The 25,858-nt window shown below is 44.2% G+C and overlaps 1 protein-coding gene across 2 annotated transcripts in view; it reads left to right on the forward strand.

Annotated features, from left to right (window-relative positions):
• MYO5B (myosin VB) overlaps positions 1–25,858 on the forward strand; it is a 350,195-nt gene that overhangs the window by 102,692 nt on the left and 221,645 nt on the right. For both annotated transcript variants that reach the window (XM_030566990.1, XM_030566991.1), the window contains exons 2-3: positions 14,022–14,132; positions 23,601–23,772. In XM_030566990.1, the coding sequence (XP_030422850.1) occupies positions 14,022–14,132; positions 23,601–23,772 (283 nt within the window). The remainder of the gene's footprint in view (positions 1–14,021; positions 14,133–23,600; positions 23,773–25,858) is intronic.

Genomic DNA, 25,858 nt, shown 5'->3' on the forward strand with positions numbered 1-25,858 from the left:
CACATTCCAAAACATTCATATCTATGGACTAAGTGTTTTACCTTACTGCCATACAATTGACATAGTACATTCCGGGTTTTGTGTGTTACCTGACAGGGCTCTATTGTTGTATGTGGTGTAAAACCATCAAATAAGGGATTGTCCTTGCCCTGAAGAGAGTACAGTCTCGAAAACAAGTGAAAAAGAGAAACAGGATGGGATAAGGGGGTGAAACATAAGCAGTGATCAGTCTCTGGTTTAAAGGAATGCATGTCCTATGGGGAAGGATTAGAAGAGCCAAGTATCTGTAGCTTGATGAAAGGATGGGATCATAACAGGCTAATATCTAAAGTGCACAAAGCACTCAGAATGGAGAGGAATTACTAAGGGTGACCCATCATACAATATCAAGGAGCAGGATTTCTAGGTATTTCCCTGTGTCCTATGGGAACACACTTTATTGCTCCACACTTTATTCCCTTCCTGTGCACAAGTCAGGGTATAACACTCTCTCAAGTATGGAATGATTATCTCACAAGTCCTACCTATTTTGACAGTCCTGCCTGATCACAGAAATGGATCATACAAGCAGACTAGAGGTATCCACAGCTGATAAATTTCACTTCAGATCAATCAGCCTTTGTAGTCCCCTCTAAGAAGTATACTGAGAGGAAGCTGAATACAAAGTTTGAAGTCTCAAGTGAATTAAAAAGCTAAGGCTTTCCTTGCCAAAATGGCTAGTGATTTTGGATGCCTCAGCTTTTGGGATCCCAAGCGGACACCTTTTTCAAAGGAGTACTCATCACTTTGTTTACGGTGTGTCAGATGGAGCATCCTGTATTGCTAGTCACTTTTAAAAACTTCTGCTTAGAATTATAAACACATTTGGAAAAAAAACAAACAAAAAAAAAAGGTGAGGGGAAAGAAAAAGTGTCAGTGTTGATAAATGCAAAGTAATGCACATTGGAAAAAATAATCCCAGCTATATGTGGAAAATGATGGGGTCTGAATTAGCTTTTACCACTCAAGAGATCTTGGAGTCATTGTGGATAGTTCTCTGAAATCATCTACTCAATGTGCAGCGGCAGTCAAAAAAGTAAACAGAATGTTGGGAATCGTTAAGAAAGGGACAGATAATAAGATGGAAAATATCATATTGCCTCTGTATAAATTCATGGTATGCCCACACCTTGAATACTATGTGCAGATGTGGTCACCCCCATCTCAAAAGAGAGATATTGGAATTGGAAAAGGTTCAGAAAAGGGCAACAAAAATGATTAGGGGTATGGAATGGCTGTCGTATGAGGAGAGATTAATAAGACTGGGACTTTTCAGACTGGAAAAGAGATGATTAAGGTGGGATATGATAGATGTCTATAAAATCATGACTGGTGTGGAGAAAGTAAATAAGGAAGTGTCATTTGCTCCTTCTCATAACACAAGAACTAGGGGTCACCATAGGAAATGAATATGCAGCAGGTTTAAAACAAACAAAAGGAAGTATTTTTTCACAGAACGCACAGCTGCCAGAGAATGTTGTGAAGGCCAAGACTATAACAGGATTAAAAAAAAAACTAGATAAATTCATGGATGATAGGTCCATCAATGGCTGTTAGCCAGGATGGGCAGGGATGGTGTCCCTAGCCTCTATTTGCCAGAAGCTGGGAATAGGCAACAGGGGATGGATCATTTGATGATTACCTGTTCATTCCCTCTGAGGCACCTGGCGTTGGCCACTGTCAAAAGACCGGATACTGGGTTAGATGAACCTTTGGTCTGACCCAGTATGGCTTTTCTTATGTTCTTATGTCTATGTGGACATACAGGGTGAGATGTATGCACTATTCCCAAAATGACTGTTGAATTATATGGTTCCATGTTTTGGAGCTGTGGTAACATTCAGATTCTTTCAGGAAGTCTGACAGTCACTTGACCGAAGAATGGGAATTTCCTTCTGCACGCTTGGACACACCCAACGTTTCTATGACTCAATAAGTAAATCTTCCTTGAACATCTTTACTTCATGAAAACAGTAACACTAATTCCAGCAGCAGTAGGAAAAGCTGGGATCTGAAGGCTTAATCCTGCAATATACTGAGCACCTCCTTTGTGATGCTGTGCACCATCATCTCCCGTTGACATCCGCAGAAGCTGAGAATACTTGCTGCTGTGCAGAATCAGCTTCTGAGAGGTCACACGGGGAAGTTTTTTACTTTAAACTTATAATTGATTTAGCATTTTTTATTTTCATTTATTTTTGTTATCTTCCACACTTACAAGAGCTGTAAGTGGGTTTTTGTCAATTTCTTTCTTTAGAAGGCTCAGTATTGAAACTTATTTGAAGTAAAGGATGTCATGCTCATAGTTTTCACTGCATTAAATTTTGATTACAACTGTAGTATTATAGTTCATCTCTTCTTATCCTACAAAATACTCTGTAAAAATCTCATTGTCCTTCAAACCATTGAATTCTTGTGTTTATAGAGTCTTTTATTTAATCTTGGTGAATTGGAAAATTAGTTTTATTATTAAAACGATAATTCTAAGAACTGGATGGCTCAGGAGACTGTTAATGGGATATGAAGGCTTTTTAACCCTTAGGTTGCTAGTTCAAATTCATCCCTGATCGATGGAGGTTGAAAGCTTCTACCATCTGATAGTGGTTAAATAGCATAAAAGCCAGTCACCACATTTGTCACTAAATAGCAGCCTGGACAGAGAGGCTGAGGACTGAACTGATAATGGAGACTGAATTAAACTCTTACCCCTAAAGCTGATCCGTCAAGTCCGAGCTGCAACATATTTGGTTTCTCATTTGGGGAAATTTGTACAGCTGCTGCTGCTTTTGTAGTTTCTCTCTGGATAAATAACTGTGTTTCTGCAGCTGTCCATCCAATAAGTTGGCCAGTTTGCTTCAGTCATCTGTGCTGAAGGCCCCCTACTAATTTCCAAGTTGTCAGTTTTATGTTGTTTTTGGTTAGTGTTACTTAGGTGACAATTAACTTCTACTAAACAAACTATTCTAACTTCCCAAGCCATCTGAGATGCTAGTGTGTTTACACTGTTCTATAGACAAGAAGAATATAAATGTTTCCTTCTCCTTTCTTCCTTCGATCCCAAATTGGTAATTTAGAGGAAGAATCTCTGCGGCCTATGGTGCAGGAAGGGAAGTGCTCAGTTCCAGACTAGTCTCATGTTTAAGGCTGGAAATCTTGCAAGCAACAGGGACTAGAACTGTGAACTCTAGACCTTTTGGGGAGCTGGGTCTTTGGCCTTTTCCCCAGTGGGATACAAGCTGGATCTTAAACGTGACATGGAGTACAGAAACGCTATTTCGGACATTTTTCTAAAATGTTTGGAGAAAGAGGGAAAATTAGACATCAGAGAGTTCTTAGCCAGACCTTTTGTTCAAGGGCTTGACCTATAGAGAAAATATCCAGCCTCTGCAGCTGTGGAGGCCCCAGATGTAGCAACGCTCTGAGGGGAAGGGTTGAAAAGCCCTATATAGAGGGTTTGCAAGCTGGAGCTACTTCACCAGTACTCTCTGCGTCCATAGCACATGGGGGCTTGGGACAGAGGCTGGCTGATGCACAGCTAACCTGATGTGCTAGCTTTCCCAGCAACACAACGGTGCAGGGGAATTTGGATGTTGCTTCACTCCCATTCTTCTTCCTGAAGTGGGATGGATTCCATATCCCTAACTCACTCCAGGTCAAGCAAACAACCTTGACAGCAGAAGTTACCCTCTGCTTTTTTAAACATGGGTTTCTTAAAGGGATCACACAGACCGCTGAAATGAACTGTCCAAGCTGTATTTTTGTATATTCTGACATTCACTGTGGAGACACTTTTACCCAATCTGGAAGGCTATCTGTGTATCATTGCTCAGTGCTGCTTCAGCTTTGGTTTATGATGGAATATTGTACAAGAAGGTATAATGGAGTGATTAAATGACTATTCATAGAGAAATGCAAGGCAGTGCAACAAGGAGACTAGAATAGTGACCAGATCTTCTGAGGAGAGAGAGGTCTAGTGCGTATTTGACCCCTTACAGCGTGTCTGCCACTAGAACCAGGTCAACGTGGGTGAGGTAATATCTTTTAGTGGATCAGCTTCTGTTGGTGAGAGAGACAAACTTTTTGAACTTACACAGAGCTCTTCTTCAGGACTTGGAAACTTACTTATGCCAGGTCTACTCTACAGAATTACTTTGGTATAACTCGTTACTCAGGGGTGTGAAAAATCCACATCTCTGAGCAATGTAGTTATACCGACCCAAGCATCAGTGTAGACAGCAGTATGTCAGCAGGAGAGCTTCTCCTCCCACCGACATAGATACCACCTGTCGTGGAGGTGGGTTAACCACGGTGATGGGAGAACTCTCTCCTGTCGGCATAGAGCACTAAAGTGCTACAGCTGCATTGGTGCAGCATTTTAAGTGTGGACCTGCCCTCAGTGTGTCACAGTTAAATACAAGATGGAACAGACTGTTTGGCATAAATACATATTTCAAGGGACCATTCAAAGTGAAGTGGCCTGTTCACACCCCTCCAGTTATAGGGAGGAGAGCAAAGAAAGGGGGGGTAAGTAGTTGGAAGGGAGTTTGTTAGTGGGTTACAGATGCTTGTAATGAGCCATAAATCCAGCATCTCTATTCAATCCATGATTTTTAGTGTCTAGCAAAGTTACGAATTTAAGCTCCCGGGCTTATCTTTTGAGTGTGTTGTGCAGGTTTCCCTTGAGAATGAGAAGGTCAATACAGAGTGATTGCTTTGTAAAAAGCGTTCACCCACAGGTGATAAGGTGTTTGTCTTATTTTCCTGTGTGCCTTCATAGGAGACTGTAGCGATTGTCTGGTTTCACCCACATAGTTGCTATTGGAGTATTTAGTGCACTAAATGAAGTACACCACATGTGTAGGATCCAGGGATGTTGAAAGATGTGTTGTGGAGGGTGTTAATCGTTGTAGAAGTGGAGATATGTCTGCAGGTTTTGCATCTGTTATAGCAGGGTCTTGTGCTGATTTTAGGTGATGTCCTGGTCTGTGGTCTTCACTTCACCTTGAATGGTCCCTTGAAATGTGTTAACTACTTATGCTAAACAATCTGTTCCACCTTATATTTAACTGTGACACTGAGTAAGTTTCCCAGATCTGAAGAAGAGCTCTGTGTAATCTCGAAAACTTGTCTCTCCTACCAACAGAAATTGTCCAATAAAAGATATTCCCTCACTCACCTTGTGTCCCCAATATCCTGGGTTCTCAGCCAGCAGCTGCCGCTCTCCAGCTGCCTGGTTCTGAAGGCAGCGCCCCATCAGCAGCAGCACAGAAGTAAGGGTAGCAGTACCGCAACTCTTCATACAGTAACCTTGCAACTCCTTTTTGGGTCAGGACCGGTGTTTCCTCTAATTTTTCTCACCCATGATGAAATGAATTTTGTTATGTGCACCAATATGGAGGTGATGTGATCCTGGTGCACATAACAAAATTCATGTGGTGGGTGGGGCTGCGGGATTTGGAGTGTGGGAGGGGGCTCAGGACTTGGGAAGAGAGTTGGAGTATGGGGGGTGAGGGCTCTGGCTGGGGGTGCAGGCTCTGGGTTGGGGCCAGGGATCAGGGGCTCAGGTCTGGGGCAGAGGAGTGGAGTGCAGGCTCTGGGGTGGGGCTGGGGATGAAGGGTTTGGGATGCAGTGGGGCTCCCCTTGGCTACAGTGGGAAGAGAGGACTCCCTCTCCCCCCCCCAGCTCTCTTTCCCTGCAGAAGCACCTGGGCTGGAAGGGGTGTGGGGAGAAGGCGCCTCTCCTGTGCGGCAGATCCAGGCTGGGCTGGGCTAGGGGAGGGATGCTTGTCCCCCTGGCCATGGCAGGTCCTGGGCTGGGTTCGGCTCAGGCCAGGAGAGAGGCACTTGTCCGGCTGGATTTGGGCTAAGGGAGGGGGACCTGTCCCCTGGCTGTAGCAGCTCTGGTCCGAGGAAAGAGCGCCTGTCACCTGGCGACGGCAGTTCTGGCCCAGGCTGGATCAGGGCTTGGGGGAGGGGTACCTGTCCCCTGGCCGCCACAGGTTCAGCGCTGGACTTGGTTGGGGCTGAGAGATGGGTGCTGTGGCAGGTGCGGGGCTTGGAAAGAGCGATCTCTCCCTGCCGCTGCCCTGAACACCTGTGCGGTGCTTAATAGGCAGCTACACAGCTTAGAGGGAACTTAGGTCAGGACCTTTACAATTACAACACCATGAAATTTAAGATTTAAATAGCTGAAATCATGGCATTTACTATTTTTAAAATCCTATGACCATGAATTTGGTAGGGCCCTAGTCATAGGCCAGGTTTTATTTTTTTGCAGCCTGGAATGAAGTTTCAGGACTGCAGTAATAAACCCATGTTAATGGGATTTGTAAAAATGCAAGCACTTGTCTTACTTATACCTCTCCTCCATGGATGTTCCTGTGGCATGTTATGTAAAAAGAGATTTCAGAGTTGGCTATTGGGACATAGTAATTTCTTTCCAGTGCAATACATTTTTCCTTCCCAGTACGCTTCCTAACTCTGGCATTTCTACATCTGTGTTAACACTTACATGCAATATCTGTTTTGAAACTTCAGTGGGGATATGGCAGTACAGGTGAGTCTCATCTTACACGGGGGTTCCGTTCCATGGTAAAGCGAAAACCGCATATAGTCAAAATTACATTGAGTTGAATGACGGGCGGAATCGCCTGCACTATAGGTACAGTATTAAAATTGTTTTTCTCTTTTTTTTTTTTTAAGCCGACCGCGTAAACCTGAAATCGCATAAGATGCAACAGACTTGTACTGTTTCTTTTTATACTGAGGGACTGACATACAGTGTCAGTCTTGTTTTAATTTGTCACTACTATTTATCTGAACTAAAACCCATATTATTTTCCAAATGTTTTGACGGTTTGGATAAAGAATAAGAACATTTGCAATTCCTTGTGTGTAGTGGTTGCATCTTGCTGGTAGAAATTTTTAAATACCTCTGCTTCTGGATCTCATCTGGCTGATATGGCCCTTCATATTTCTGAGGTAGAAACATAGGACACACAATTCAATTTGGGGGGGGGGTAGGGGTAGGTGGTGTTGGACAAGACCTCCAAAACAAAGATCCTATATGCTGTGTGTGGATGTTAAAAGTTCCATGATACTACTTATAGGAGCAAGGCTTATCTCCGTGTGTCTTTTGGCAGAGGGAGAACTTGGTCCACTGTTTTAGTGTGCTGTGTGCTAGTAATCTATCTGGCTGCTATCCTTCACCCCAGTGGTGGCTGCATTTCACTAGTGGGTGAAGTGAGTCTACAATACTATGTGAGGCGCTTTAGAATGCTTTAGGGTGAAAGGTGTTACAGTGGGCACTATCAGAATCCTTTTCTTTCCTGCCACACTGTATTTGCGGTAATTCCATGGTAGCTTTAATCCAGTGCAAGCTGTAAATGCCAAGATTTTTAATGGCACCACCTCTATCTAAATGAGAGTTACTATTAAGGGTAAAAACTTGGCGTGCACTGAGGTGGTATTGGGAGGCACAAAATAAGGTGCAGAACATGGCAAAAGATACGCCCTTTTGCTTTTTCTTTTGTTCGGCTGATGTCTTTGTATAGCTCCATTCACATAAAGGATCCTGCTGCTGCAGCTATTGAACAATATTAACAGTAATTACACATTATACATATAAAAATCCATTGCTGTTCAGCTGCAGAGCAGATTATTTTTTACAAAAGCTGTTTCTTTAACTCGTGAGTGGTGCTTAAAATTAGCCTAAGTAGTACACAGTAGGTTTTGCTTTCAAAGCGATGTAACTATATTGCTATCAGAATACATTTGGGGTGTGTGGCGGGGGAAGGGTTGTGGGGGTTATATAAGGCTTATTTAAATATTTAGGACTCTTGTGTTTTACTAACAAAAGCAAATGCAGAACTTTGTTGGCATAGAATTCCTTTGCCATTTCTGTTTCCTACTGTATAATTTAAACTGTTTATCCTGTCAGGCAGGCTAAAGGTTTTAGGCACCAATGTTTACAGTGAAGGGTTTTTAGTTGGAATCAGGGTGATCATATGTCCCTGACAACAACAAAATAACTCTTTTGTGGAAGGGAGAAGTGGCCAGCTGAGCTGATGAAACTGGTAGCATAGTGACTGAATACATACTGGACTCAGGACCCATCCCCTCCAACAGGCCCGCCCCAAGGCTTCTGAGAACTCCTAGTCCAGCCCCTCTGTATGAGTCCTCACAACAGCAACTCTCATGCATGGAGCCAAATCTATAGAGTAAGTGGGAAGAAAGAGAGGAGTCAGAAACAAGGGAGGCATGAGATGAGGCTGTCCGAGCCAATGTTCCCAAGTCTGTCCTCAGTGTGCCTGCCATGGCAGGTGTCCTGGTTTCACACTCTGAAAAGCTGGTCCATGCTAACTGGAAGATAACCTATAGTTCGTACTACAGCAGTTTCACAGTGCATGGAACGTGCAATCAGGGATATACGTACTATTGCATTGTAAACATAGCTTCTGCCTGAGGTCAGCAGGAGTGAGACCCACTGCATTGAATTTTCAGTATTCATTCAACTCTTGTGTGTTGTTTCCTTGTTGTGGGAAATGGACACTTCTCTTCCAGTGAAGATGCCTTCTGTGTCTGGAAATCTGATGTTGTTTGTTGAGTCCTACCGATCTATTGGAATTGCTCACACTGCCATGTGCAGTGCTTGATAAATATTTGGAGAACCAAGTGCTAGTGCAGCAAATGCACCATATTTGCCCTCTTACCTACTTCACTTAGCACAGTAGGATGCTTTTAAATAGGCTAATGTGGGTATTTATTTCATTGCATGATATCATCTAAGATAATACACTGCCATATAAATGAATCAAACCTCATTAGAACATGATGTTATGATGCTAAGTAGTGTAATCTTGTTATGCGTGAACAATTCTGCTCTTCTATTCAGATTTATTCCCTATTAGGGATACAGGGGGTGCTCAGGTTAGACGTGTATATTCAAATCTTCTCGACAGGCCTGCCTTTAGGATTTCTTATTAGCAACCAGAGGATGTTCAGGTAGAGTGGGAGGGACCTACAAAAGGGTTGAGATAGATGTGTGTTGGGGGCCCTTCTCGGCTTGCTGTGGGCGGCACATTAGATTCTTTATTCTCCCCCTACCTGTTGTTGGAGTCTCCACTCCAGAGGAAGCTGCATTCCAGTGGATCTTTGTGCAGAACTTGTAAAGTCCTTCAGGATGAAATGTGCTATAAAAATCTAAAATATTTCTAAAATCTCACAATGTTCCCAAAGTTTCCAGGTATCTCCACCTGCAGTGTCTTCCCCTGCAACAGAGTTAACCTTGATTCCATAATGGGTTTCTCCTGGGGCTGGAAATTAGACCAGATTTTGTGCCTCTCTGTGTCTCTCTTTTTTTCAATCTGTTTCCTTTTGGAATTTCACCCTCATTGAAACCCGCCTTTCTGTTGTTGTGTTGTATGACTGTACTGTACCCAGGGCCATTTCTCTTCACAGCCAGTCTGTGTCTCTCCCTTTCCTGGCCCCAAGCTATGCCTCTTCGTTTTGACTTGATGCTGCTTTCTGATAATCTCATGAGGTTTTATTTATAAACAAATATACAGGTGATGCAGTGAACTGGACTGTGAGTCAGGAGGTCTCAGCTGAGAGTCTGTGCTGTGCCTCATAGAAGCAGGCTGGTTGGGGAAAGGGTTAAGGGGCTTTAACTCAACCTGTGGTGCTCTGGGGCCCGGAGAGCATCTGTGAGAAGTGCTTTCTGTCCGCACTGGTTGGCTAGGAAACTATCCCGTTCTGCCGAACGACGACCTTGAGTCAATTATACATATCTGTATCACCTCCTGATTGGACTACAGCAATACCGTGTACCTGGGCGTAAAGCCATCAGCACATAGGAACCTGCAGTTATACAGAACACTGCAGCTGGTCTTCTCAGCCGCATGGGCTACTGTGAGCACATCAGAGCTGTCCTCTGATCTCTACCCTCACTCCCTATAAAGTAGCGAGTCAAGTTCAAGGTCTTGGTCCTTGCCCACAAGTCCTTTAATAGTTTGGGCCCAGCATATTTGAAAGATCATCTAAAGCACCGTGCTGACAACTCTGTGCCCTCATGCAGTGTGGAACTTTCTACCACAAGGGTAGAGCTCGTGTGCAGGGGACAGATTTCTCAGCTCTGACTCTCACAAGAACAAAGCACCATCACAAACCTCACGCCTTCCCCAGGGCTGTTGTGCTGCCTAGAATTTGTACAGTCATGTGCCTCCCTCCACATACCCTTCCCAACACAGCCTTGTCCCAGTCATGCCCCCACACGGGGGGCTTCTGAGCAGGTCCCAGAGGTAGCTTTACAGGTATGTCTGCCGTGTTTGTGCTGGTTACAAGGCTTATAGGGCCCTTTTATGTACCTGCAGCTTTTATATGCCTCATAAAGGAGCCAGAGCGAAGGTGATCTCAGACCCAGGTCTAGTTTCTGACTGCCACCAGCTCACTTTGTGCAAAAAAAAAAAAAAAAAGGGGGGGGGGGGTAACGCTGCTTTTGTCACATGCTGTAGTTGTAACTGTAACACTTCCTTTTCAAATCCTCGATAATTTGATATAATTCATTTCTGCAATATGGAATTTTTGTTCTCCATCTGTCCACAGTCTCAATTTTTTCATCTCTCAGTACTTCATATAGCCAAGTAGTAAATTTCCTCGTCCCTCATCTTACAGGTGGAGAACTGAAGTGCAGAAAAGGGGAGTAATTTACCCACAATCACATAGCAGGTTAGTGGTCGAGCTGACAATAGATTTCAGGTCCCCTGACTCCCAGTCCAGTACCCTCTCTCCTAGACCACGCTGCCTGCTCCAAAGAAATTTTTTAAAGTTAGCTGAAAATATGATTAGTGGAGGATCATTGGCAGTTTACCCCTCACTGCTTCCTGTACCATTATTATAGGGAGAGAAACTGGGATGGGAGACTGAGTGGGAGAGAGAGAAACTGAGACCAGGAATTGGGGGGCTGACTGGGACTGGCAGGGCAAGGAAGTTGGGGGCAACAGAGAGGAGTGGGAACCTTGGAAGCCACTAGATAGTGCTGTGGGGAGAGATTGGATGAGGAGTCAGAGGGAATTGGCTGTGCAAGGAGATGGGGACTGAGACTCAGGCTAGATCTACACTGGGGGGGGGGGGGAGTCAACCTAAGATACGCAATTTCAGCTAAGCGAATAGCATAGCTGAAGTCGGCATATCTTAGGTCGATTTACTTGGCTGTGAGGACGGCGGCGAGTCAACCACTGCTGCTCCCCTGTCGACTCGGCTTCCGTCTCTCGCCACAGTGGAGTTCTGGAGTCAATGGCAGAGCGATCGGGGATCGATTTTTATCATGTGTACACTAGACAGGATAAATCGATCCCTGATAGATCAATCACTACCCGCCAATCCGGCGGGTAGAGTAGATGTACCCTCAGTGTGCCTGCGGGAAGGAGGTGGGGTGGAGCGGAGACAGATGTGATGAGGAGCTGGGCCCAGGGGGATACGTGGCACTGCATGGGCAAGGTGGTTTGGAGATGAAACACTGAGACTTGATGAGGACATTGGCTTTGGGATTCAGTGGGATAATGTGGGAGATGGAGGAGTGATGGGGGTCCACTGGAAGCCAGGGTTGGGGAAGTGATAGATTGGCTGAGAAGCCAGTGTGGAAGAAGGGGAACTGGGACTGGTTGAGCAAGGAGTGTGGGACTGAGGTGAGAAGCCTGGGGAGTGGAAATTGGGGCTAGCTAGGGGAGGTGAATGGGACTGGGATTTGGGAGCTAGAGGAGGGAAAGAGATGGGACTGGAAGGGGTGAGACAGAATAAGTCAAACTTGGGGGTGTCTGAGCTGCCTAGAGCTCTCACTCCTTCAGAGCCTTGAACAGAACCCAAAATTCCTGAGTCTCCGCATTCCTTTGCTGTCAGCAAATATCTGTGGAAACCCACTAGCAAAGTGTCTTGTCCTCTTGTAGTGCTGGTCTACAGAAAGCAACAGTAGGTTGTCACGCTATCATTTACTGTGTTTAGTGCAAGTGCAGAGGTCTGTGGTGCATCTAAAAGTTGCAACCCTGCTGCTGGCCCATCTAGGGATGAGTATGATGGAATTTGTTGCCTTCCGCTCCTGCACCGAGGAAAGCCTAGGAAATTACACATTATAAACTCTATGTTAAAAGGTTACAAAGTCGACCGCTCAAAAGTTAGGAAATAACAGAATTAAGGTTGCCTGTGCAATTTTAATTGGGCCTGCTTGTACACATGTACAGTCTTTAGTTACGTGGTTTCATACTTCTTTTTCCCCACAACAGGACCCTTGTCTCACGCAGGGCACATCCTGCCCTGGGAATAAACGAGGGTTGTGTGTTTTTTTTTTAAAAAAAAAAAGAAAGAAAGAAAGAAGGCTGTTCATTTGTTGCAGAAGCTGGTAAGTGTGTAAGGAATGAGGCAGGGGATTGCAGGAAGACAAAGGATGGTCTCAGTTTAGTTGTATGCTGCCTTAAAGAACTGGATTCTGTCTTTGCGTCTACCACAGAGCACCTGTGTGATGCTGGACAAGTCACTTCAGCCAAACTTTTCACAGGATATTAACTGTGTTCCTCATTTTTTGGATGCTCAGCTGGAACCCCTAAGGTCTGATTTGCAGACATTCTGAGCACTCATAACTACAGCTGACGTCAGGTGAAGCTGTGCTTTGAACATATGAAGTGCTATATAATGCTACTTACTTCATAAAGTCCTCGAGACCTCAGATTGTGCATCCAAGATTAGTGGATACTTTTGACCTTGATCTCTCTGTGCTGCAGTTCGCCATCTGTTAAATTGGGCTAATACCATCCTCTCACCTCACAAGGTTTTTGGGAATATAGTATTTGTGAAGCATTCTTATACTATACTGGTGAAAGCAGCAAAGAATCCTGTGGCACCTTATAGACTAACAGACGTTGTGAAGCATGAGCTTTCATGGGTGAATACCCACTTTGTCATACTGGTGAGCTACATAGACAAACCCATGAGGAAATTAATAATTGTCTTCAGAGCACGGTTTGAATAGTATGCAGTGGGGCGGGGGGAAGCCTGGGGACTTGCACTCAACAGTATAAAACAAAATATTTAGTGGCTGCTAATTAACTGTGCACTGATGAAACAGGTTTTCTGTGGTGAAAAAATAGTGTGTGTGTGGGGGGGAATCATGTAATTAAAGATTATCATAATGCATACACACATGGGGAGGCCAAATTAAGGTTGCACAGATAACCTTCTGGCATTTCTTGACTATGCAACCTGAACGTTCTTTAAACGTCATGTCCCCCACTCTGTGGCCTTTGCAGGTTTAGAGGTGTAATTGTATGTTTGAGACATTTGGAGAAATCAAAAGTATATCCACTTACCTTTGAGGGGCATGCATGTGAATATTCATTGCAGCTCTTTCAATTAGATTTTTAATTCTTGTAAACCTTTATAGGCATCACTTTTTATCTGACATCTTTACAGCTGTTGTATCTGCTTTAATAATGAAGCTATTAATGAATTAATGAGAAGCTGCTCTTTTGTGATAACATTGTAAATGTTTATGCTTTGCCTACTTATGCTTCTTGTAGTACGGTTCTGCTCCTCAGAAAGCATGTTTTGTATTTCAAAAGCCACCTTTCTGTCATTCCATAAAAAGAAGCATTTGCTTTCTTAAAATTGTCTAAGAATTATGCTGTTATTTTTGTGACCTACAGTGACAGGTAAATTGTCAGTGAAATCAAACTCAGACATCACTTCACAAGGGAGAACATAGTTGTGTATCATACTGTACTTGATCTTATAGTTAGTTAGTAAGAAGCAAGTAAACCAGTCTAGTCAAGAAGCAGTCTGATTCATGACTCTAATGTAGTGCTATATGTTGAGGTAGGTCTTGAAGTTGCTTCCACTGAAGCCAATGATGGAAACTTCCATTGAGAGTAGGATTGTATCCCTCGTGAATAAGTACATTTCTGACTTAACTGGTTTTCATGCATTTCTTTTTTCAGTACACAAAAGTTTGGATTCCTGACCCTGATGAAGTGTGGAGATCAGGAGAAATTATCAAGGATTACAAAGAAGGGGATAAAAGCCTACACCTGAAATTTGAAGATGACACTGTAAGTTAATTAAAATTATATATGTTGCCCTTTTCAGTGGTAGATCTAAGCTTCAAATGATCCTCTGAACAAGCCTGAATCATTACAAGTTCTTGGTGTATTTTTAAAAAAAGTTCGTCGTACATCACTTTGCCACAGTCTCAGGTTCTCAAAGGTATTCCTATTCAAATCAAAGGTTTCCTGCCTTCTTTGACTTGGTTCTGCGGCAAAGTTGTAATCTGTGTTTGACATCCAAGTAATTTTTAAAATGGCATACTGTCACAAACACCAGATTATGACTTTGCTGGCAGATGAATTGGAAGGAGTAAATATTCATATTGCTGATTCAAACACATAAGTATCAGAAGTTAAAAGCCAGCAGAATACAGAAAATAATTGGCCAAGTGACACTTTTTTTTCTATGTATGCTCAGCCTTTTCAGGTTTACTCCAGTATAAAACCCTGATTTCATTTCAGTGCTTGTCTTTTTTATAAAAAATGGTGCGAAAGGAGGGTGACAAACAGGAAACTTCTTTCTGGTGTTACTCTACAATCTTTAAATGAACATGTCAGAAAAAGTAATGCCAGTTTATTTCTTATAAACTGTTTGGTGCTTTCCCTCTCCAACATGCATACGCTTATTGCATTAGAGATTCTGGTCCTAAGCTTTAAACTCATTAGTGGGTGGGACCTGGTTATCTTGCATATCACCTTTCCAATTACAGCCTGTTGAGACAGGGCACTCAGTGGGGGAAAAAGCAGTTGATGGAGTCCAGCATGAAACATTTTGACTGGAGGGCCTTCTTTAATGGAACTTCTTGCCTAAGGCCACTTCTACAATACAAACTTTTGTTGGCAATATTGGTCAAAGCATGATGAACTGTGACCAACGTAGCTGTGCCAGCAGAAGCCCCTCGAATAGGTGGGGGTTATAACCCAGATCTGTGGTTTTGCCTGTATAACTTACTTTGTTTTGTGGGGCAAGGGAAGGAGAGGGATAAGCTATAGCTGGGATAAACTATACGATTAAAAGCATAGTTTTGCCAGTATAAGCAGTGTCTCCGCTAGGAATGCCTTGCCAGTGTAATGAACCAGCAAAGCACTCCAAGTGTAGACCTGGCCAAAGAGTTTTTTAAAAGAACTCAGGCCTGTCTGTTTTCAGAGTACTTTTCAAAAGGCTTCCCTTGCTAAGCAGGCTGAAATCAACCCGGTATCCTAAGCTGTTGGCAGCTGCTGCTGCTAACATTTAAAAACCAAAATGAATAATAAGTAGAGTCCTTGCTGGACCAATTTAGGAGAATCCTTTTTAAAATCGAGTTCTTATAAATGTCATGTTGATTGGAATGTTAGAAGAGCCTAGGTAAATGAACTCTATAGACCAATGATCTGGAGCTAGGTCATTTGAAAAGACTGATCAATGGTTGAGTACCGTGACCATCTTCCTAGTGTTGAATTGAGGATTCATACTTAGGGAAGAATGGAGGAAGAAGGATGGTCTGTTAGGATGTCGTCTTTTTCAGCTGAGTATGAACTTGTTCTGCAGGACTGCGTCATGCTGAGACAATCACATTGCATTAGCATGTGGCAAAACCAACATCATGGTGAAACTCTACCATGTCATGGTGGTGCAGAGTTGGCTATGGAATTTACTTCAGGGCCGCCTTTATGATTTCACTGCATCAAAAGTTGGATGATCATGGAAAACAGTGGTAGAGGACAGCCAAATCTCTGACTGTCTCAGCTCCTGAAGTGCATGGAGTTCCCAGCTCCCCACAAATTTATAGTCTGAGAAAACTGGACAGCTTTGCTCAGGAAATTCCCAGCACTGCTACGGTCCGTTGCTTTGATAGGTGGTTTCACAAAGTTCCTTCTCTACCTTGGTGGGTCCTGCGCTTATTGGCAGATTTTGCTCACCTCAGTGATCTTCTCCACAGTCTGGGTCAACTCCTTCTGTGTCTGATCAGGAGTTGGGAGGTTTGGGGGGAACCCGGGCCCACCCTCTACTCCTGTGGATTGCAGCTTTCTATAGTGCCTCCTGTAACAGCTGCATGACAGCTACAACTCCCTGGGCTACTTCCCCATGGCCTCCTCCAAACATCTTCTTTATCCTCACCACAGGACCTTCCTCCTGGTGTCTGATAATGCTTGCACTCCTTAGTCCTCCAGCAGCTCACCCTCTCACTCTCAGCTCCTTGTGCCTCTTGCTCCCAGCTGTTCACACACACTTCCTCTCCTCTGGCTCCCCTGGCCTGACTGGAGTGAGCTCCTTTTTAAACCCAGGTGCCTTGATTAGCCTGCCTTGATTGTCTGCAGGTGTTCAAATCAGCCTGTCTGCCTTAATTGGTTCTAGCAGATTCCTGATTATTCTAGTGTAGCCCCTGCTCTGGTCACTCAGGGAACAGAAAACTACTTATCTATCAATATATTTGCCCTCTACCAGACTCCTGTACTCCACTGGTTTGGGTCTGTCACAGTGGGTAATTTCTTAAAGAAGGAGTTAATCTTACTGGATGTAGAGGGTCATCATAGGCCCATGCACTGCTTATACCCTAACTTGAACATTTAAGTGGTGCACCAGGCTTCTATGGCTCTATGCACAAAGAGGAGTTTTACCCACTTGTCATCTCTGAATGCCAAGAGTCAGCTCTGCTGACACTCTTTTGTTACAAAGATCAAGTGCTATGGAAACTACCAAACACACTCCAGTTAGATTGATGTTCTGTTGAGGAACATTAAAGGAACTAAATTCCCCAACAAGCCAGCTTGAATTTACTGCTTTCAGTGCCATGTTTTAGCAGAGCTGCACAGTCTACAATGTGTTTGACTGGTATAATCGTGCCAGGAAATATATTTTTCATGAACTGCTTCACCTAATTTGGTTTTTCCATTGAGCGGGCAATTTTTGTAATTGTCCGGGGGACGATCTGCTGTGTTACTAGAACAGTTAACAGACACTGCTTCCCCAAACTGAAAATGCTCCAAGGGCTGTGTGAATAATTCACAGCTCCTGCCAATGAACCGGTTTCACACTGGCACATAGGGTGTTACCCTCTTACAGGACAGGCAGCTGGGGAGCAGGAATGAGAGATGCTTGATTAGGCTGTTATGAAAACACTTATTCTTTTTCCTTCAGTATAAGCAGGGAGGCCAGTAGCAGTATGTCAGAGTGCCAGTGTCACTGGGAAAGCAACATAATGCACCTTGGAACGGAGTGATAAGACTGGGGACAGATTTGTTTGCGCAGCTTGATAGTCTTCTCCTGTCGTTGTTAATATGCCAAGGGCCATCCATAAATATGTGCCACTCCGCAGGACCTCCTTGCATTCACTGTCCCCCTCCTGCTCCACTCCAATAAGTACATTTCAGCATGGAGGTCTGATTTCACGGTCCATGATGTTTTTTTCACAGCCACGAATTTGGTAGAGCCCTAGTTCTGGACAACTGCTGGAGCTTGCCACTACTCCCTGGTGTCTAACTCTCAGCAAAACTCCAGAACATAGAGCCAACCTTGGAGCTGCCAGCCTGATCAGCTGTTAGACACTCTCACCCATCTCTCCCACTGCTAACAAGTAATGAAATCCAGTGATCTGCAGGAACGGCGCCAGGGTTTTTGGCGCCCTAGGCACAGGGCCGTCTCTAGCCATTTCGCCGCCCCAGGCACAGCAGCATGCCGCTGGGGGCGCTCTGCCACTCGCCGGTCCCGCGACTCTGGTGGACCTGCTGCAGGCGTTCCTGCAGAGGGTCCGCTGGTCCCGTGGCTCCGGTGGACCTGCCGCAGAAGGTCCACCGAAGCTGCCTGCCGCCCTCCCGGTCAGGGCCGGCCCTGCCTAGGCGGGGGGGGGGGGTCCTTCCCACGCTCGCGGTCGGTGGCTATTCTGCGGCGGGGGGGGTCCTTGCACGCTCCCGGTCTTCGGGGCACTTCAGTGGCGGGTCCTGGAGCAAGTGAAGGACTCGCCGCAGAATTGCCGCTGAAGACCCAGCGCGTGGAAGGACCCCCTACCGCCGAATTGCTGGCGAGGGTGGCAAAATGCCGCCCCCCAAATCCTGGTGCCCTAGGCAACTGCCTAGGTCGCCTAAATGAAAGCGCCAGCCCTGGTGATATGATTAACATTAATGTGCAATACTGAGGTGTCTCTTCAGTATAAATGTGTTCCAGGTTTGCCAGCCTACTCCTTTATCTGAGGCCCCTGTTGGAACTCATCTTTCTTCTCTTTGCAGATATGGTGTCCTTAGAATAGTAGTCCAGTGCCTATGCTTTTTCCTAATAATACACACACATTCTTCTCCCTGATCATCCCACAGAGCTGCCTGCCCTTACATCATACTACCAGAGAGAATGAGCAGGAAACTTTCTTTCTGCTTTACTGCCAGCTGTGGGTTCCTTGATTTGCATTATCAGTTTCCTTTCTTCTGCTTCTGAGACAATCAAACAAGGCTTCGATAAAGAACAGTGAGCCCAATAATTCAAGATAGTGCTTGTATCCTGCAAGGAATTAGGTGACAGATGTGAAATGAGCATGTGGTTTTGGCTCAGTTCTTGTTGCCCATCTCACAACTGGCACTAACTGGCTTAATTGGCTGGCTATCCTTTTACCTCCTGGAGTTCTCCATGTAGATCAGGGAATGGGGCTATGTGGGTGAAGCTTGCACTGCCACAATCTCTGCTGTATGTGAAGGCTCCAGTGCTGCCAGTCTGGTAACATTCATCACTATTTAAAATTCTATGTAGTTATTTCCCCCTCTTGGGTTTTGGGGGAATTTCAGCAGCTTAACACTTCAAAACCTTCAGTGATCAGGTGAACCTGATAGAAACAGCCAGGGTGAGTTCTGTCAATTCTGGGCAATGTATCTCTGTCTGGGGGTAGTGGTGGTAAAGAAGGGAAGGTCAGAAGACCCCAAGCTGTTGTATGTTGTGGAAACTGCATAGATGCTGTTGCCAGGACATAAAGGAATGAGTCATTTCAATATTATAAGAGAGAGTTTATTTGATATAAAACCATTAAGATATCTTAAGTGTTTGTTAGATGGACACATTGATCTTTGAATTCACACTTTTAGATTTAGTGTATTTCCCCTGTGATGCTACTTTGCAATTAATTCATCTTCCTTTAGAGAAGACTGGTTACATTCTTAAGGTCTGTTTTCTGCTCTTAACAGGTGTTGATAGCTGTGTCCTACTGGTACAGGTCTCATAAATGGAGTAGGATGAACAGTCCATACCTGAAATATGGCATGATAAAAGTTCAACTCAGCTCCTGTCATTCTGATAGATAACATTCAGGGCCACCTGTGCCAAAATGAAGTAGTTTGTTAGAGCTGAACTAAGTCTTGGGATTTTCATTCCACAGTTATTTTATGTTGTTAAATGGAAATCTGTCCTTTAGGCTATTTTGTGACCGTTCAATTTACTGTTGGTTTTCAGTTAGTGACTGTCTGTCATATCCTTCAGAGCCATAGCTACACAGCCAAGTCGGCTTCTAAATTGAATAAAGGCTCCATTCATTTTTTAATAAGACTGATTTACATGACTGGATAACGGGGTTTTCTCTTCTTTTAATATTTCTCCTGTGCTGTTTATTTTTATTCTTTAGGCCGTTCTTATGAAGTCCCTGCTGAGTTGAGTGTGATGGGGGCATGTTGATCTGATAAACCTTAGGTTAGCATGGAGTGACACACACACGCATCAAATGAAGGTTATGTGAACATCAGGATCTCTTTCAGGGAATTGAAAGCTTTTGGTTCCTGACAGTTGAAATGTTTCCGCTGTTGTTGTTACTGGCTTCTCTTTCTTATCCTTTTCATCTAAGTGAATTTTCATGGATTTATGGTTCCAGCAGGCCTGTTCCTGGCTGCTTTGTGTCTATCACAAATCTCATTCTGGAGTGATGAACTCAGTGTTACATGGTCCATGGGAATCCTAGGCTCTCAAAAATCCTAACACAGGACTGTGGGGATTATCGCACGGAACTCAGTTGCAGCAGTAAAGGTCAGGCTTCACCGAGATTCTCTCAGGAGTGGAAGAACTCAGTCTGTATGCTGCATGGGTGATGCTGCTCCTGCATATTTGAAAGAGGTGGCATGGCCTACTGGAGAGAATAATGGGTTGGGGCTTGGGAGACCAGGCTCTGTTCCCATCTCTAGTACTGACCTGCTGTGTGATTTTGGGCAAATTACTTCATCTCTCTGTGCTTCTGGTTTTCTTCCCACCTTTTGTTGGTCTTGTCTGTTTAGCTAGTAAACTCTTCGAGGCAGGGATTGTTTTTTAGTTGAGCATAATGGGATTCTTGTCTTTTAGTTGAGCATAATGGGATTCCAATCTTGACTGGGACCTGTTGGGGGAGTTAAGACTTCAAACTCTTGTGGTGGTGATTTACTTTGCTTATGGCACCAGCCTGGCTAAAAGCTGAGTGTTTTCTCATCTGTGTTGAAGCTTTGTTTCTGCTGGCAGTTGGAATAGTGTGGCAGAGCTCTGACCTTGCTCCCGTGGGTCCTGTGCTTCTAGGCGGTTTATGCTAGCCTCAGTGGCTCACTGTGACCCTCCATGTAGCCCTTCTCTCTCTAGGGCCAGGGTTACAGTCTACTGAGCCCTTTTCATCATAGGCCTGCAAGGAGGTTGGTGAGAGAACTCCCACAGTCTCTTTTCAGCCTCCTGTCCTGACAGGAGCCTGACTTCCCCACCCAGGAGATGTTCTTGTAGTAGTGGGTTGGGGGGAACCCGGGCCCGCCCTCTACTCCTGGGTTCCGGCCCAGGGACCCTAATGGTAGCAGTTGTTGGCAGCCAATCTTTCACTGCCAGAGTTGCTACATTTCCCTGGGCCACTTCCCCACAGCTCTCCTGCTTCTCCCTTCTTCACCCTTACGTTAGGGCTCCTTTAACGATGGTCTGAGGGCGTCTTCAGTAACCAGTCCTTCAGCTGCACTTCCTCGCCTCTGGCTCCTCTCTGTCTGACTGAAGTGAGCCCTTTTTATAGTATTAGCAGGGCCTTAATTAGAGTCAGGTGGTCACATTAACTGAATGGCCTCACCTGCCTCTTTGCAGGTTAATTAGAGTCAGGTGTTCTCATTGCTCTGGTCAGTCAGGGAACAGAAAACTGTTAACCCAGTGGCCAGTATATCTGCCTTCTGCTATTCTGCTGTACCCAGCTGGCCTTGGTCTATCACAATAATAACTCTGAATGTGCAACACAGCTTCATTTCCGCAGTATGTTTCATACAAAAAGGGTTTTAGTGTGTAAAACTGAAGTGACATCAGTACAGAACCAAAAGAACTATAGCAAGCTGTCACAGAGGAAGAAGCTGTGCAGGATCAATTAGGGAAGTGAGGAGAGCTAGGAGTAAGATGTTTGAGGAGAAGGGCTTTGCACCAGCAATGGCAGGATGGTTGGAAGGGACAGAGGAAGCAGTGTTAATTGATGGGAAAGGAAGAGGAGCAACGTCTGAAGCAGGATGGCACCGTTCCTTTGAGTTTGAGACAGGGTTTTGGAGCTGTGCTCCGGTTCCACTCCAGCTCCAGGCAAAAACCTTCAGCTCCACTGCTCCGGAGCTGCTCCAGCTCCGGGCTCCACTCCAAAGCTCTGCTTTGAGAGGACAATTTTTAATTGGAATCTAAAATGAGTGATGAAGTTGGGTTTGGGGTGTGGTTTTTTTGTGTTTTTTATTTTTTTTGGTTTCTTCATTGCACTGTCCTATTTGTCTGTTTTTGTCCTCCTCTTCAGTCCTGTCTCCCGTTTAGATTGTGATCCTTGATAGCAAGGACTGTTATCTTTGTTACATGTCTGGACAGTGTTTAGCACATTGAGGGCCCTGATCATTCGTGGTAGTTTTGAATGTGGGAATAATGTCTATGTGTTTAAATCTGATGGTGGTATCTGCACATGCGGAGATCTGGGCAGGGAGGAATTAGGAAGTCCACAGAGGAGGCTGTCTGCCGCCATCAAGGTGAGAGAGGAGTGAAAGGAAGGGTAAAGGCTTCAGCAGATGAGGAGTCAAGGCACTGGCAACCTGAAGGCTTCAGTTTGTCACCTCACTTCAAGAGAACCTCGGCTAAATATTCCATACTATTGGCTGAGGAACTGAAGGCCTGAAACATGGCAGTGCCAGCATGTCTTTTGAGGAGTGAAAAATGAACACCTCCTCCATAAGCATCCTTTAGCTGCCAAAATATTAATTGGAGCTGTTTGTTAGATTTCCAAGAGGCAAATGAGCAGAACATACTTGACACAGTTGGCAATGAATGGCCATGGTATGCTTTTCCCCACTTAGTATTCATGTGTATATCACTCACAGATCACCTGCCTACGTCCCCTCTGCTCTAGGCACTATATATTCACTCTTTCCAGTACATGCCTCTCTAACTAAACTAAACAGCATGTTGGATAAAATGAATAGCATGGGAATTCTCATCTGCCCCTTTCTGCTTTCACAAGCAGGGTTTCACTATTGCTGGAGGAACTTACCATCAGAGTGTTCAGGGGGCAGGAACATAACTCATCCGAAGAGTAAACAAATGTTAAATATATCCAGCAAATACAAAACTGGAAACTTCCCAAACATCTCCTGTCTCTAAGTGTCTGACAGTGGAAGTGCCCATGGGGGAGTTGACAAAGGTATTTACAGATAAAAGGAAAAAGTCATGTTGATTCTAACCAGTGGCTCTGCTGTTCACTCGGGGAAGAGCCAAAACTCTTCAGCCTATGGTGAGCTGTATGTTTTAATGCCATCACCATGTTCCTCACGTAAGTCTACGGTGCTCCTGGGTTTGATTCTTTGCATCCTTTCCCCATTGTCAGAAGAGATTGAAGGGAGTATAGAGCATAATGTGTTTGAAGTGACTTTTATTTAAAAAAAAAAGGTCAACAAATAACTTTGTCAAAGGGAAGGACTCTGGATTCTGTGACTCTGGCTGACTTTAGAGGAGGATAAAGAAGGATGCACATGTTGGATTTGTTGATGCTTTTACTGTTTTTGGTATATGGTGCTGTGTGTTACTAACACTTTGAGGTAGCTTGTGCCATCTCCTTCCTTGGTCACCCCTAAAAACTTCCTGGATTTGCTTTAGACAATGAGATTAGATAAACTTATTCAGTAAGGGTGAAATTCACCCCTCAGCAGTGAATTTTGTCCTTTGTGCAATGTCCGAAGTATTTGCCCTTATTCAGTACTGGGAAATCCCTAGGGAATACAGGAACTACAAAAGCAATATTGTTTTGTTATCCAAAAATAATTGAAAACATTTTTTAAAGTGGTGACCACTGTGGATGCATAGAACTCCTGTTCACTTCAGTAGACAATATGTGCACATTGTCTCTGGGCTTGGATTGTATCTACCAGTGGGGCTTGGATTCTGGTTGGGGCCTCTAGGTGCTAATGTAATACAAATAATCTTTTGAGGGCAGAATTATCCCTACATGATTTATAAATAAATAAATAAATAAGCTAGACAGTTTTTATTTTTTAACCGTTTTTTGTGTGCAATTTGTATTACTTCAGATCTGCGAATATCCAGTTGATCTCAAAACCAACCAACTGCCCTTCTTGCGTAATCCAGATATTTTGGTGGGTGAAAATGACCTGACAGCTCTAAGTTATCTCCATGAGCCTGCTGTCCTACATAATTTAAAAGTCAGGTTCTTGGAATCGAATCACATCTATACCTACTGTGGTGAGTATTAAAATATATCTGCATCAGGGTTTGAGGGTTTTTTTTTTGCACTGTTTAATATTAATTTCTTATATGCTGATACTGATCTTTTTAATAACAATTTAATATTTACATAGCTCCTCTGATCTGAGGATTTTACCATATACAATAAAAGCTGTGTTAGCCAGCACTTTACCAGCTGGAAAGCTCTAGGAACCAGCATTTCTGATATCCATTAAAAGTCCAGTTGGTGCAGAGCTGGTAGGCTCCCTACCTGACTCTGTATGACTCCCTGGAAACGGCAACGTGTCCCTACTGCTCCTAGGCAGAGAAATGGCTACAGGGGCTTTGTGCATTACCCGCACCCTGAGACCTGGCTCCACAGCTCCCATTGGCTGGGAACCACAGCCAATGGGAGCTGCGGGGTCGGCACCTGTGGGTGAAGGCAATGCACCGAGCCTGCCTGGCCCTGCCTCCACCTAGGAGCAGCAGAGACATGTCACCACTTATGGGGAGCCACCTAAGGTGAGTGCTTCCTTGATCCAGCACCCCAAAACCCCTCCTTCACCCCAACCTCCTGCCCCAGGCGCCCTCCCACACCCAAACTCCCTCCCTCTTAGTTAACTGGAATTTTTGACTTACTAGCAGCCTCCTCCCCATTCCACCAACATGCTAGATAACAAAGTTTTTATTGTATTCACTCATTAAGCCACACAACGCCTCTGTGGAGCTGATAATGTAATACCTGTCTTAACGATTAGAGTAACTGACGTGCAGAGTGGTCAGTAGCAGAAGGTGGAGTAGAACCCAGGAGTTCTCTTGCAGCCTACAAAAGGTGTCAGGTTAAGAAATGAATAGAAATTAGACTTTGGCCCAAGTATAGAGGAATGAGAAATTGAGCTTGTTAATATGAGCAGAAGTTAGAGAGAGAAGTCAGAGACAGTAAAATGGGAAAATTGAAATTAGCAAGGACGTAACCCCTGGGTAACCTTTTGGTTATAAGTGGTTTCAGCAGGGTTTATTAAGAGTGGGTTTTTTTGAGAATTTGGAATGTGTTATTAAAACACTATCTATATCGATAGCAGGAGAAGGACATTGATTCAGATGTTAATTTAAGTAATGTGTGTTCTAAAGAGCCAATAAAGAAATGGAGGAAATGTGAATATGGTAATGAGTATGTTTAATGTTAATTAGTATTATAATGGATTATAAAAAGAGTAGCCTTGCTAAATTGCAAGAGATCTCCAGTTAACACCAAAAGGGGTACCATTAGATTACAGGATTATAAACTATACTTCATTCTGTTGTCAGTGGGCTGATCACCCACTGATATGCTCTTCCGTCTTTGAAAGTGAGTATAATTGTAGTACCTGTGTAAATGATAATTGTATGCCTGTTTGCTTAATTAATAATTTTTCTCTGGAAGTCTGTTTCTATCATTCAAAGTGCCATTCAGGGTCTTCTATTTAATTAGTCTGTCTGTCTGTAAGGGCTGGTCTACACTAGGGGGGGAAATCGATCTAAGATACGCAACTTCAGCTACGTGAATAGCGTAGCTGAAGTCAAAGTATCTTAGATTGAGTTACCTACCGTCCTCACGGCGCGGGATCGACGTCCGCAGCTCCCCCTGTCGACTCTGCTTCCACTGTTCGCGTTGGTGGAGTTCCGGAATCGACAGGAGCTCGTTCGGGGATTGATATATCGTGTCTAGATGAGACGCGATATATCGATCCCCGAGAAATCGATTGCTACCTGCCGATACGGCCGGTAGTGAAAACGTACCATAATAGACCTAGAGGTTTACCTTGAAAACTGAGTTTGGTTTATTGCATTCTTAGCTTTAACAACTTAACATCAATTGGGAACATTTAAAATTCAAGGTTAAACTGTTCTCCTGTCTCTACCTCTAGCCACCAGACCACACTCCTCCTACAGCAGGTTAAAATAACGTTAGTGTCTGATTTAAGCCCACAAACCCAGAAGATATTTAGAGGAAGGCTTCTGGTGCTATCCTCCTCTCATGCTGTTGTCAATAGCTAGTGCAGCACACATACTCTCTGAACCATGCAGACAACCCTCCCAAATCCATGAGGACCCCATGGATTGA

The sequence above is a fragment of the Gopherus evgoodei genome, chromosome 6, assembly GCF_007399415.2.
Source record: "Gopherus evgoodei ecotype Sinaloan lineage chromosome 6, rGopEvg1_v1.p, whole genome shotgun sequence".
Taxonomy (NCBI): domain Eukaryota; kingdom Metazoa; phylum Chordata; order Testudines; family Testudinidae; genus Gopherus; species Gopherus evgoodei.